Source organism: Epinephelus lanceolatus, chromosome 13 (genome assembly GCF_041903045.1).
Source record: "Epinephelus lanceolatus isolate andai-2023 chromosome 13, ASM4190304v1, whole genome shotgun sequence".
Taxonomy (NCBI): domain Eukaryota; kingdom Metazoa; phylum Chordata; class Actinopteri; order Perciformes; family Serranidae; genus Epinephelus; species Epinephelus lanceolatus.
In genome coordinates, this window is record NC_135746.1 from 25,654,217 (window position 1) to 25,667,200 (window position 12,984).

A 12,984-nucleotide genomic window follows, 5' to 3' on the forward strand; every position below is an offset into this window, starting at 1 on the left:
TGTAACATTACATTACTTCTTAGATTACAATTTTTAATATCCTTCCTGTGCAGTGAAAACCATGCATCTCAAGATTATGACAAACTGAAAGACGAAATGCTTTTCTGAGCAGTAGACTAGTGAAAACTAGCACAACCTTGAACATCTATAGCAGTAAAATGCCCTATGCCCACAGTTTGCATAGTACTTACATACCTTTACATAAATAATTTTGAATGCAGGACTTTACCTGTAGTGGAGTATTTTAACAATAAGGTATTATATGTAGAATTGATTTTAAGGTCCTCCTACAAAGTCCCACATGGGCCGGGACCAAGCTACATTGCTTACTCACTTGTTGACTATTTGCCTCCAAGAACACTGAGATCATCTGCTGGTGGGATGCTCAGGGATGCAGCCTTTCTCAATTACGCGCACTACCTGTCGATATCAGGGAAGCTAGCTTGCTAAATATCTCTTAAAAGAAAGCTAAAAACATATCTGTTCACTCTAGCCTTTAACTAGCTCTGATTTCCTGATACAGGTCTCAAACTCTTCTTTTTTCCACTTCACTCTGCTGCAACTCTTTCAAACTCTTACTTGAGTTTATGATTTATAGTTGTACAACTCTATGATCTTATTAATCAGTAAAATAATCTTTACTTTATTGAAGGATCTGAAACCTCTTCCAGCACTGAAGGTTTGCAGCACTCACAAATGAAGGTACTACTGGATACTTCTAGGGTAGAGAACACACAGCATGCCCTGCTGCAGTACCCCCATCACGACACTGGATGGCGCCACTGCACACTTAGGACTTAAGTAGGCCTATGTTTCGTAACGTCCAGCAGTCGTCGCTAACTCTGCAGCGTTTTTTTTTTTGCCAAAATCAATCCCACAATCCCCACACACCGGCGGTGTATTCATTTGAATGGTACAACTCTGAAACGCTAGCGGACCTGCACACAGAGGAGCTGCTCTGGAGTTTAACCAGTTTTTCACGTTTGGGATTTACACACCTGAGGGGACCTGGTGCGCCTCACAAAATGAAGCGGTTGGTATTTGACTTTACCGTTTAAATGGTGAAAATAAAGTACCTTTTATGAAGCCATATGTTCCCTGAGCCGTAGTGCTAACTAGCTAGCTCGAGCTAGCGGCCCAGCTAGTTACTCCCAACGTCTCCGTGTATCCTTGGTGGTTGTGCTAACCTGTAAGCTAACTGTTAAGCTAACTGTAACTGTACTTCTACGCTAACTAGCTAGCGACGTGAGCTATCTTTAAGATACAGGACGTTGCGAAATGCTTTCCTCTAAACGTTTGTTGTCCAATAAATTGTAGCAAGTCATAAAAACCTACCCCCTAGTTAAACCTTAATGACAAAGTGATATTTGTTGGCAGCTCACCTAGCTAGCAGTGCTTGTATCGTAGCAGCCAACGCCTCTGTAACGCAAATATAGCGTTTTTGTTTTGTATATCTCATTTGAATGTTTGCTTTAAGTCTTTTTGAATACCACCGCTGCATGTTAGACCACATGTTATTTATAGGAGGCCAATGTGTAAGTAGTTAGGCCACCAAATGTGACTGTAACTCTTGCAACTTCTGACGTTTCCTCCTGTTTCTCCACAATTGTTTGTCCAACAGTGTCTCCTACTATGGAAGCTGGTAACTTGAGCATGTTTGGCAGTGACAAGTCCTAAAGGTCAACCAGCATACATCCATATGGCTTTCTGCGACCCTGCCTGCACTTTTCTGCTGAAAAGAACATGAAGCAGGTATGGAGATGTGAAAGCAAATGCCATGTGGTATTATTGTGTAAATAACTGTTTCTTAAATCCTGGTGAGTGTGAAGTTCAGTTCAGTGGCATTGTAGCAGTAGTGGCCTCATCCCCTATCCTTTTGTTTTAGGTGGATATTATAAATAAGGAAGAATTAGATAAAGAGAGGTGAGTCTCTGATCCACATCTGTGGGATTCATCCAATTATAATCACCCACTCACTCTGTGTCCCACGGGTCTTCCCTGTCAGTCACTGGACCACTCAGGCACCTTTCCATAACCATTATCATCACGTCTGTGGCTTTAATTTTTATGGTTTTTCAGATCATGACAGCTTTGCATCCAATCGATGATGACTTTCCTCTTGGCAGATTTCCAGTGCATTACGGAGTACACGGCCCAGGCAAAGCGAAGCAATTGTCAACTTGCAAGAGGAAAAGTTGTCCATTGGCGGAGGTGGGCTTAAAGCTGCGCCGCAAATCATCAGATGTAGGGCGTGCCCGTGACCCCGGCATGGCCAACAAAGAAAATGAGCTGACGTGCTCCGATGACGTGCGGGGCATGTACCACAATGACAACTGCGGACTCCCTGTGAACTCTGCAGAGGCCTCCAAGATGGCAGGGGCCAGCTCCAAGTATGGCGACTTTACCGAGGTGAGAGTTACAAGAATACTTCAACCGCAAAATGACCATTTGTTAACATTTACTCACTGTTTGTTTTGTTGAATTTGTGGAGAAAATATTTTGTTGGATGCCTTCACCATGAATGAAAAATCCAGAAACAGCCAGCATCCTTGATGAATTGAAATAAAGGGGGACCAACACCCTCAGAATTACCAAAACATCTGTTTATGAACTCTTGCACTACTCTTGCGGTATAATCTAATGCACATACTTCAGTTAGTACACTTTTATGTAGTATACTATGTGCACTATGTACTTATTGGCGTAGTGTGCGAATTTTGACAGGGTAGTGTTGTCTCAAACCAAACATGGCCGTTGTGCACTTACGGGAAATGAAGACTGCAAATTTCGACCTCTTCTTCTTTTAATACTAATGTGCAGATATTAGCAAACTAGCATTAGCATTCGCATTATTGTTCGCAGTACCAACTTATTACAGACTGCTAAATTAACCCAATAAACATACTGCTGGCTTTTATCCGACAACAGTATAGTGGTGCTTAGTGCAAAAAACACATGTATAACTTACATTTGTACAATGCAGCAACGTTCACGGCTGCACAGTCCTCGGCTGCCATTTCCAGTTTTAATAGTGGTCCCTCCCCTTTCGCTATGTAGCCAAGATGGCGACCATTGAGGGCGAGAAGTGTCCATAGTTCCACACTCAACTTCTTGACCGTTTTGAGTGCACTGTCCGGGTACTCATAGTGCACTGCATTTTTCCATTCTTCTCAGTGTGAATGCACTTACGCACTCAAAACATTATAAGTGTATGTACAAAAGTACGCGATTTGAGACACAGCATAAGTCTCTTAAATTCTGTTGTGTGCTCAGAAATTCTTTGAACACATGCATTTTCACTAAAACATTGATTTTAAACATTTTTCCCTAGAAGTAGCATGCCCTGAGTGAGCCTGAGTGAGCCCGAGCACCTGTGTGTGTGTGTGTGTGTGTGTGTGTGTGTGTGTGTGTGTGTGTGTGTGTGTGTGTGTGTGTGTGTGTATTAGCTCCACTGGAGCAGAGTCAAACATGCACCTGTTGTCATTCACATTACTCAGCTGTGCATGTCATTGTTTGTACTGATATGTTATGTATCGTAATGTTTTAGTGAAAATGCATGTGTTGGGAAGTACTGAGTGTACAACTGGATAAATAAGACTTGGATCATACTGCACGAGTTGTGTGAGAGTTTTTAATTTGATGTTTTGATAAAAGTTTTGCCGTTGTTAAACGCAGTGCCCTCCTACTTAAATTCTTGGAGAATGTTCACCATTTTGATTTTCAATTCACTGTGGAGGCATGTGAGAAAACTCTTTTTTTGTGAATTAAAGGCAACACGTGGTAGGTAAATGAGATACAAAAGGTCGTTTTGCTGGTATAACAGTTATTCAAACACTGTTGCTTTGTTGTAGTAAAAACTCAGTTGTTTTAATTGTTTATTGGAGTTTATACAGTATGAAACAGGGTTGCAGACTGAACTCCCTTTGTGCATTGTCTTTTACGTGCAGCTATCAAAGGACCACGAAGCTATGACTCACATCCTCTTCGGAAGGAACCTACGACTAAAAGTAGCCCAAACACTATGGCGAAAAAACGCCAGTGAATTAGTGGCCTACCTAATAAGGTGAAAGAGTGACTAATAGCTAATACTGCATCTTGGTAGTTAGTGTTCATCCCTCAATCACACGACATGCTTCACCTTTAATCATTCATTGTTTTCACAGAATTCAGGACACAGGGGTGCTGCTTGACTGCTTACCTGTCTTAACTAACAAGTGAGTCTCACCTGGGTGTTTGGCTTTTTTGCTCATTAATGATTTGCCTTCACCTGTAATGACTGGACTGCAAAATACTGCAATCATGTAACAGTAGCATCATTAGACTGCAGCTAATGATTATTTTAATTGATTAATCCATATGTACTTTATGTACTTTTTTCAGTGAATGTGAAAGTCCAAGAAATGTGAGGAAATTGTGAAAATGGGCAGCAAGTTTTTATTCAGAGTGCAAGGGGACATCCTCAGATTTCTTGTTGTGGCTGACCAACTGTTGAAAACTTAAACATATTTAATTTACAGTCATGTAAAACAGAGAAAAGCAGCAGTTCCTCACTTTTGAGAAACTGTAATCAATGAATACTGCCCACATCAATGACCGTCGGCTCACTTTCTTTCTGTTGTGTGTATTCTTGTTTCTCGTCAGCCTTCAGACTGAAGCACCATGTTTATCACTTGGCTGCTGTGTCGACCTCATGCCCCTAGTGAAAGTGATTCTTGGCAGTAAATATGAAGAGTAAGTGTCACTGAGGAATTGCTAACTTTTAATGATGCCTACAAGTACTGAGTTAAAGGCATTGGGATTTACAGTTTCATGCTTCAAGGCCTTTCTTCACTCATCCAAGAAGCTTCAGCTGGTCTGATGAATGACTAATAACCTGAATAGAGAACTGATGAAGTCTCTTGGATGAGTAATGAAATGTCTTTGACTTAGTGCTTGTATCTTACGATCTGGAGAAGTTCCATAGACGTCTCTGACATTATGATTTGACTGATTTGTCTGCTTTCTTTTCTTACAGAAACATAATGGTGGGTTTACACTGGGTTCAATCCGTCATCAGGAAGTGGTGGCCAGAACTCTCTAAGAATGAGAAAAGACTGCGGGACAGTTGTTCGGAGGACAGGTGGGCACCGCATGCTTATATACAACCTAACACTCCCTCTATGATGCAACCTACACTTGAAGGGTAGTTACAGCTGTTTTCAAACTCAACCTAATTTTTTCAGGGTTTTGGGTCTATGCAAATCTTACTTATGACTTAAAAGGGAACTCCGCCCATTTTCAAAGTTCATTTTATTCCTTTAGTCCTGAAAAAATATTAGTAAACATGGACAACTTTCTCCCAAATCCAAAAGCTAGAGTGCTAAAACTCAAATTTGTGACATCATAGGATATGAAGTCTGAAGCCGCTCCTTAGAGAGTGAATTTGGAAAGATGTTATAGATGACACTGAGAGCACCCAGGGGAATGTTCCCTATATATGAGTGTATTTTCTTTTTCATGACTGAGGCATTGTAATAGGATAAAGCTAATTTGGGTACATAAAAGCAAACAAACATTCTGTGGGTCAGCAAAATCAGGCTCCCATTCATCAGCTTGAGACTTACTTCTCTGGTCTACAGCTTTGAGAGAAAGTAGCTCATTTTCACAAATATTCATTGAACTTTCCTAGGCCATGGGAATAACATATTAGAATTCCCAATTTAGGTAGTGTTTCTCTTTTACTGTACAACCAATGTTTAATGTTTCACTGGAAATCCTGCTAATCGGCACAGTGGAAACTGAGCAGGAGCAGTGTTGCCACCAAAATGTAACACATGCAAGGCTCTGACATACTTTCCGTTTTGAGCATCCGCAGACAGCTGCGGTCACGCAGATGCGGACGTGGTTCTATTCATAGTACAATTGGCTGTCTGTGTCCGCCCCTGGCAGTAAACGGAAGGGCTGGGAGGTGAGCCTGCCGTCCTCCTACTGCTAACATCAGGTGAAACTGAAAGTAATATGCCGTTATTGGGTCCAAACTTCAAACTAATGTCACCACAGTGCTGCAGCAGTGACTGAACTGGAGTGTGCAACAAGAGATTGGCATATGTGCAGTGAGCGTGCATGCAGATTTGTGCGTGTGGAAACTATGAATTGGCCTCTTAGATTCTGCTCACTTTGCTTGATGAAAAGATAGCACAGGTTGAAAATAGCAGAACTTTCAACCTTAATAAAATGTTTCTTAGGAATGAGAACTGGCATTATCTCCATGATAGGACACTATATTAATTACTAGGGAGCAAAGTTAATATGTATCATGAAATAATATGACTTTGTTGTTATTTATGGTTACTTTATCTTTTGCTAATACTACTTCCTGTCACTCTGCTAAGCATTTACCTCTGGATGGGATCAAGGTGGATATGCTTGCATTTTGGTTGTGAAACTGCAATACCTGACTGTCAGAACAGAGCTTATAATCTGCTCTAGTCACAGTGCTGTGTCTTTTCAAATAAGGAAATTCAAAATGGCACCAAAGCTTCAGCTTACTGAATTCTCAACCAGTGTATTCACATCCTCCATGATTCGCCTAGTGATCTGACCAACGTGCACTAGCTTATAAACAAAGGAGGTTTTCAGTGTTCTCTAAAAATAGTTGTTTATTTGCCTCACAAGTGAACTAAAATATTGATTTTGGTATCATAATGGGTGGAAAAAGTTGTTACAAACGCCGACTCATACAAAAGAAGATTTTCACTAACTCAAACACTTGTCTTGATTTTAGCACTGACTTGTTTTGAGTTTCTAAATTAAAGTTTTCAAGAAGTTATGCAGAGCTTTCCATAAGCTCCTGCTGCCAGTCAAACAGCTGACTACTTAATTGTATTAATTTTTTATTCTTACAGAATAATTTTGATTAACAAGTTGCAATTTGCTCTGTATGCTAGCCTCCACTTAGAACAATGCAGATATGATAATAGAGAAATGTGCTGATCTGTATCAGTCCCGCCCCCACATGCTCTGTATGAATGTGTGTACATGCTGACCAGAGAGTCGTCTTTAGCATCTGTCAAATATTAGCAAAATAATTGATGACAAAACACACTGAGAATCGCACTAGCTGCACAGCCCAGGGACATCCTCATTAGATGGGCTACTTTGGAAAATAACCGTGGCAGCAACTTGATGATTAGAAAATCCAGTGAAAAGCACTGAATTTTCCATACACGCCTCACAGACGTGTGTGGGCTTAATGAACGAATAAATTATCTTTAGTGTCATCACACATTTTACAGTAGAGCCATCTCTGAGATGTGTTGGAAACATGCACGAAAACAGGCCATGTTTTGAAACCAACAGGCCTGTATCATGTGGGTAAATGTGTGCCTCAGCCTCACACTGAAATTTCACAGCTAAAAATGTCCCAGACTGCTTTTGTATTTTTTTTTAAATTATTGATTAATTACGCAAACTAATGTCACTTCCTGCAGTAAGATGAATGTTCATTCATAAACCATACCTGCCTCTGGAGAAGAAAAGAAAGTAGAAAGACAATGTGTGGTGGAAATCAACTCTGACAGACATCTTTAAGAAGAAAATTCTCAGTCAGTTGATCAAATACATTAGAATGAATGCACAGTTCTCAATTACAGATGTTCTGATCCGTCAGGTATAGGTGTGTTTTTAAATATTCATAGCTATTGACAGACTGTGTAGGCTAAAATGCACAAGAAGCCTTATTCTCCTTTTCAGTGATTCACTAAATGTTGACAGCTGGGTAGGCAAACTCACTGAAATATGCAATGACTAATATCAGTGTGTACGATGGAATAGTTATATTAGAATGTGTCAGATGCCACCATATTAAGGATTTTAGGGCTCCCCTACCTGGCTACTTTTCCCTAATGGTTGCTACTCCATGTCCTTGTGGAAAGTCCTGGTTATTTGAAAACATGGTCGCACACATTTTGAGCTTGTAGCAGGAGGGCTCATAGCAGAGACAGTATGTTGGGTTTTATTGTGGGGTCCTGTGTGCACTCAACACATCGCTCAAAAGAAATGTTTGTCTGTTTATTGCAGGAATATTGAGGTCATGAAGCAGCGGCTGAAGGACTTGTGGAGGGACGGGGCCCGGTTATGTTTGGTTCCAGGATCTACAGGAGAACTGGCAAAGGTGAGAGAGATGACATTATTATAGTACTTTTCTGTGGGGTCAAACAGAACCGTCATGTTACTTATGCAATCCAGAAAGTGTCTCTTGAAAGGTTTTCAAGAGTTTGATACACTGTCAAACAGCTTTAATCCATCTGTCATGGGTGGGGGGTGAGACTTGTTTCCACGTTAAAGAATGAGATGCTGGACCAGTAACGTTGTGAAAGCCAGAACCGTTTGCAGCACTATGGGAGGGTGTGCTTCGGTCGGGACGCCATCATGATCGATGATCATGACATCCTGCAGTTTTAGATATTTTTGTCCAATAGCCTAATAGCCTGAGACAGGACCATAACATAAGCATGAGGGTAGAGTGTGAGCGTTTACACCTGTTACAGGCATCACTAAAGCCCCTTTCCCACTGCACGAAAATCTGCGAACACCCGCTAACATGTGGCATTTTAAAGCAGTGGGAAAGGTTTTAATCAGCATTCTCACCAAGGTCAAATGACTCTGCAGTTGCCATCGGGATGGGAACACATCATCCGTGTGAACCCGCTAATTTTAGCTCCTTTACCAGCAAGATGAAATGATGCGCCACCACAAAATACTGGCGTCTCCGCCCAAGCAGCACTCTAACATCACTTCAAATTAGTCTGAACTGAGTTTGAAGAGAGACTGAATAAGTAAGATATATATATATGAAAAGAAGTAACCACATTAAAGATTTCTCAGGCCTCCATGCTCCTCTCTTTTGTTTACCTGTTTGTGACGTGGAACGTGACACGCCAAAAATCCACACACACAGAAAGGCATGCTCATCTGCCACAGAGCTGTGTACACAGCTATGGTCTGCTGGCAATGGGAATAGAGTCTGTAGCCTATTTTTAGTGAGTTTACCTGTGTTTAAAACACCTGTGAACATCTAAGTCTGGTGGAAAAGGGGTGTAACATTGGGGCACAACTTTGCTAATCTAGCAGTGATATATTGGATTTTATGGAATTTTTAACTGTAGCAAGTGGGGCCTGAAAATGGGTTGCAAATGGCCTTCAACACTCCTTCGAAATATAGATTATTCAGATGTTTAGTTTCAAGCTTTGTCAGGGTTTCTTGTTTTAGGATTCCGTAAGGTGCTTGTTCTCTATGGACAAACTAAATGAAAACAATTGCAACAGAGTTGAGTAAACATCCCCCTGTAAATGTCTTGAGACGAACATTGTGTCATAAAGATACAAGTGCTCCTTCTGTTTTATCCTCTGTTGATTTTGGGTGAACTCAGCCAACCACTCCCATCCTAAATAACCCTCCACATCCACTGTTAGCTTAGCAGCATAGGTGTCTGTGACATGAGTTGAGTTTGTATTGTGCTTATGGTTCATTTGTTTCCATATTCACATCCTGTTTCCTCTTTCTACTTCATGAGATGTGTTAAAAGAATTTACATTTTCATGTTTTAGCTGCAGAAAACAAACATCACCTTTTCATGGGCAGTATTTTATGCAGTAATTATGTGTGTTGTGTTCAATGGGAAAAGTTTGTCTAATGTCTGACTGTGACCAATAACTGATGTGTTATCTCTGCTTCATGTTACAGGCCATCGAGTCTTATCTATCACAGCTGCCATGACCGTCGTCCGTGTAGCACTCTGAGGATGTGACCACTACTGCCAGATCATGGCTGTGTTTTGAACTGATAATGACGCCAGAGAACTGGACTGGTTCATTCTGCCACTCAAACTCAAAACCTCTTACTGGGACTGAACTTGACAATTCAGACAACTCCCTCAGTTAGAGCTGGAGACTCTTAAGGAGGGCTGAGAGAGGAGAAAAACACACACACACAGCAAATGACTGCTTCACATTGAAGTGGACTGTCTTGTGAAGGGGCATATTTAGTGGACCTCCATGAGACTGGGTGTAACGTCGCTCTATGAAGTGCCAAGCTCTTTGTCTCTCACTACACCACTCTTTGCCATGGAATGCAAATGCACTTGTGGATGTAATGAATGCTCCGCTGTTTTTAATGTTTGTTTTTGCACCTGGGTTCTCCGGAATCAGGAACTTGAATCTGCAACAGTCTTAAGTTATTAGAGCTCCTCTTGTTTTCATTTTGCCTCTTCATATGACATCTGACTGTATCATGTAAATTGTAAAAACAAGTGATTCTTTTAATCTTCTTTTAAATAAATTTGATGGAAATCAAGAAAAGTTTTATTGTGGTGTGTGTGTGTGTGGGGAAAGGGTTCACAGTTCCTGCAGATTTGTCGGCTGCACATCCATGATGTGAATCACCCGTTCCACCGCATCCCAAAGGTGCTCTATTGGACTGAGATCTGGTGACTGTGGAGGCCATTGGAGTACAGTGAACTCATTGTCATGTTCAAGAAACCAGTTTGAGGTGATCTGAGCTTTGTGACATGGTGCGTTATCCTGCTGGAAGTAGCCATCAGAAGATGGGTACACTGTGGTCATAAAGGGATGGACACAGTCAGCAACAATACTCAGGTAGGCTGTGGTGTTTAAACCATGCTCAGTTGGTACTAAGGGACCCAAAGTGTGCCAAGAATCCCCTACACCATTACACCACCAGCACCACCAGCCTGAACCGTTGATACAAGGCAGGATGGATCCATGCTTTCATGTTGTTGATGCCAAATTCTGACCCTACCATCTGAATGTTGCAGCAGAAATCCAGACTCATCAGACCAGGCAATGTTTTTCCAATCTTCTATTGTCCAGTTTTGGTGAGCCTGTGTGAAGTGTAGCCTCAGTTTCCTGGTGTTAGCTGACAGGAGTGGTACCCGATGTGGTCTTCTGCTGCTGTAGCCCATCTGCTTCAAGGTTCGATGTGTTGTTGGTTCAGAGATGGTCTTCTGCAGACCTTGGTTGTAACGAGTGGTTATTTGAGTTACTGTTGCCTTTCTATCATCTTGAACCAGTCTGGCCATTCTCCTCTGACCTCTGGCATCAACAAGGCATTTTCACCCAGAGAACTGCTGCTCACTGGATGTTTTCTCTTTTTTGGACCATCCTCTGTAAACCCTAGAGATGGTTGTGTGTGAAAATCCCAGTAGATCAGCAGTTTCTAATGTTCAGAGTCCCTTAAATCACCTTTCTTCCCCATTCTGATGCTCAGTTTGAACTTCAGCAGGTCGTCTTGACCATGTCTACATGCCTAAATGCGCTGAGTTTTTGCCATGTGATTGGCTGATTAGCTATTTGCATTAAGGAGCAGTTAAACAGGTGTAACTTATAAAGTGGCCAGTGAGTGTATATGCCCTTGAAAAAGGCAAACCCATCTCTGTCAATAGTCAGTAGCGTCTATAACAAAATTCCATGCTGATTCTTTAACTATAGCCTAAATAAAAAAAATTAAAATGGTTATATTAAGAATTTCTTAGTTTCTTTAGTTTTGTTGTTACATAAAGATATGTAATGATGATTGCTGGGTAATATGTACAGTCAAGTCCATAATTATTTGGACAATGATACAGTTGTCATCATTTTGGCTCTGTACACCACCACAATGGGTTTTTAATGAAACAATGAATACCTGCTTAAAGTGCAGACTCTCAGCTTTCATTTAAGACTTTTTTCAAAAATGTAGTATGAACCGTGTAGGAATTACAACCATTTCTTTATACAGTCCCCCAACTTTAAGGGCTCGTAAGTATTTGGACAAACTAACATAATCATCAATTAAACAGTTAGTTTTAATACTTGGTTGCAAATCCTTTACAGTCAATGACTGCCTGAAGTGTTGGACACATAGGCATCATCAGATGCTGGGTTTCTTCCCTGGTGATGCTCTGCCAGCCCTTTACTGTAGCCGTCTGCACTTCCTGCTTGTGTTTTGGGTGTTTTGCCCTCAGTTTTGGCTTCAGCAAGAGAAACGCATGCTCAATTGGATTCAGGTCAGATGATATGACTTGGCCATTGCAGAACATTTCACTTCTTTGCCTTAAAAATGTCTTTGGTTGCTTTTGCAATATGCTTCAGGTCAATGTCCAACTGCACTGTGAAGCATCGTCCAATGAGTTTTGAAGCATTTGGTTGAATCTGAGCAGATAATGGTGCCCCAAACACTTCAGCTTTCATCCTGCTGCTCTTGTAAGCAAGACAAGACTTCACTAGAATAAATACAGAGGGTTTATCACAAGATGCAAACCATTGGTTAGCCTTAAAAATGGAAGGCCAGATTAGAGTTTGTCAAAAAACATCTAAAAAGCCTGTACAGTTGTGGAACAGCATACTATGGACAGATAAAACAAAGATCAACTACCAGAATGATGGAAAGACAAGAGAAGGAAGAAGGAAAGGAACTGCTCATGATCCAAAGCACACCACCTCATCAGTGAAGCATGGTGGAGGTACTGTTATGTCATGGCCATGTATGGCTGCCAGTGGAACTGGTTCTCTTGTATTTATTGATGATGTGACTGCTGACAAGAGCAGCAGGATGAAAGCTGAAGTGTTTGGGGCTACATTATCTGCTCAGATTCAACCAAATGCTTCAAAACTCATCGCACGATGCTTCACAGTGCAGTTGGACATTGACCTGAAGCATACTGCAAAAGCAACCAAAGACATTTTTAAGGCAAAGAAGTGGAATGTTCTGCAATGGCCAAGTCATATCATCTGACCTGAATCCAACTGAGCATGCGTTTCTCTTGCTGAAGCCAAAACTGAGGGCAAAACACCCAAAACACAAGCAGGAAGTGCAGACGGCTGCAGTAAAGGGCTGGCAGAGCATCACCAGGGAAGAAACCCAGCATCTGGTGATGCCTATGTGTCCAACACTTCAGGCAGTCATTGACTGTAAAGGATTTGCAACCAAGTATTAAAACTGACTGT

At 41.3% G+C, this 12,984-nt stretch overlaps 1 protein-coding gene across 1 annotated transcript; it reads left to right on the plus strand.

Moving 5' to 3' along the window:
• Window positions 1-874: 874 nt before the first annotated feature.
• katnbl1 (katanin p80 subunit B-like 1) lies at window positions 875-10,323 on the plus strand. Its single transcript, XM_033648121.2, has 10 exons — window positions 875-1,033; window positions 1,622-1,752; window positions 1,886-1,923; window positions 2,127-2,409; window positions 3,948-4,063; window positions 4,164-4,214; window positions 4,642-4,731; window positions 5,015-5,119; window positions 8,059-8,152; window positions 9,725-10,323. The coding sequence occupies exons 2-10, from the start codon at window positions 1,744-1,746 to the stop codon at window positions 9,755-9,757; spliced, it is 819 nt and encodes a 272-aa protein (XP_033504012.1). The 5' UTR covers window positions 875-1,033; window positions 1,622-1,743; the 3' UTR covers window positions 9,758-10,323.
• The last annotated feature ends 2,661 nt before the right edge of the window (window positions 10,324-12,984 follow it).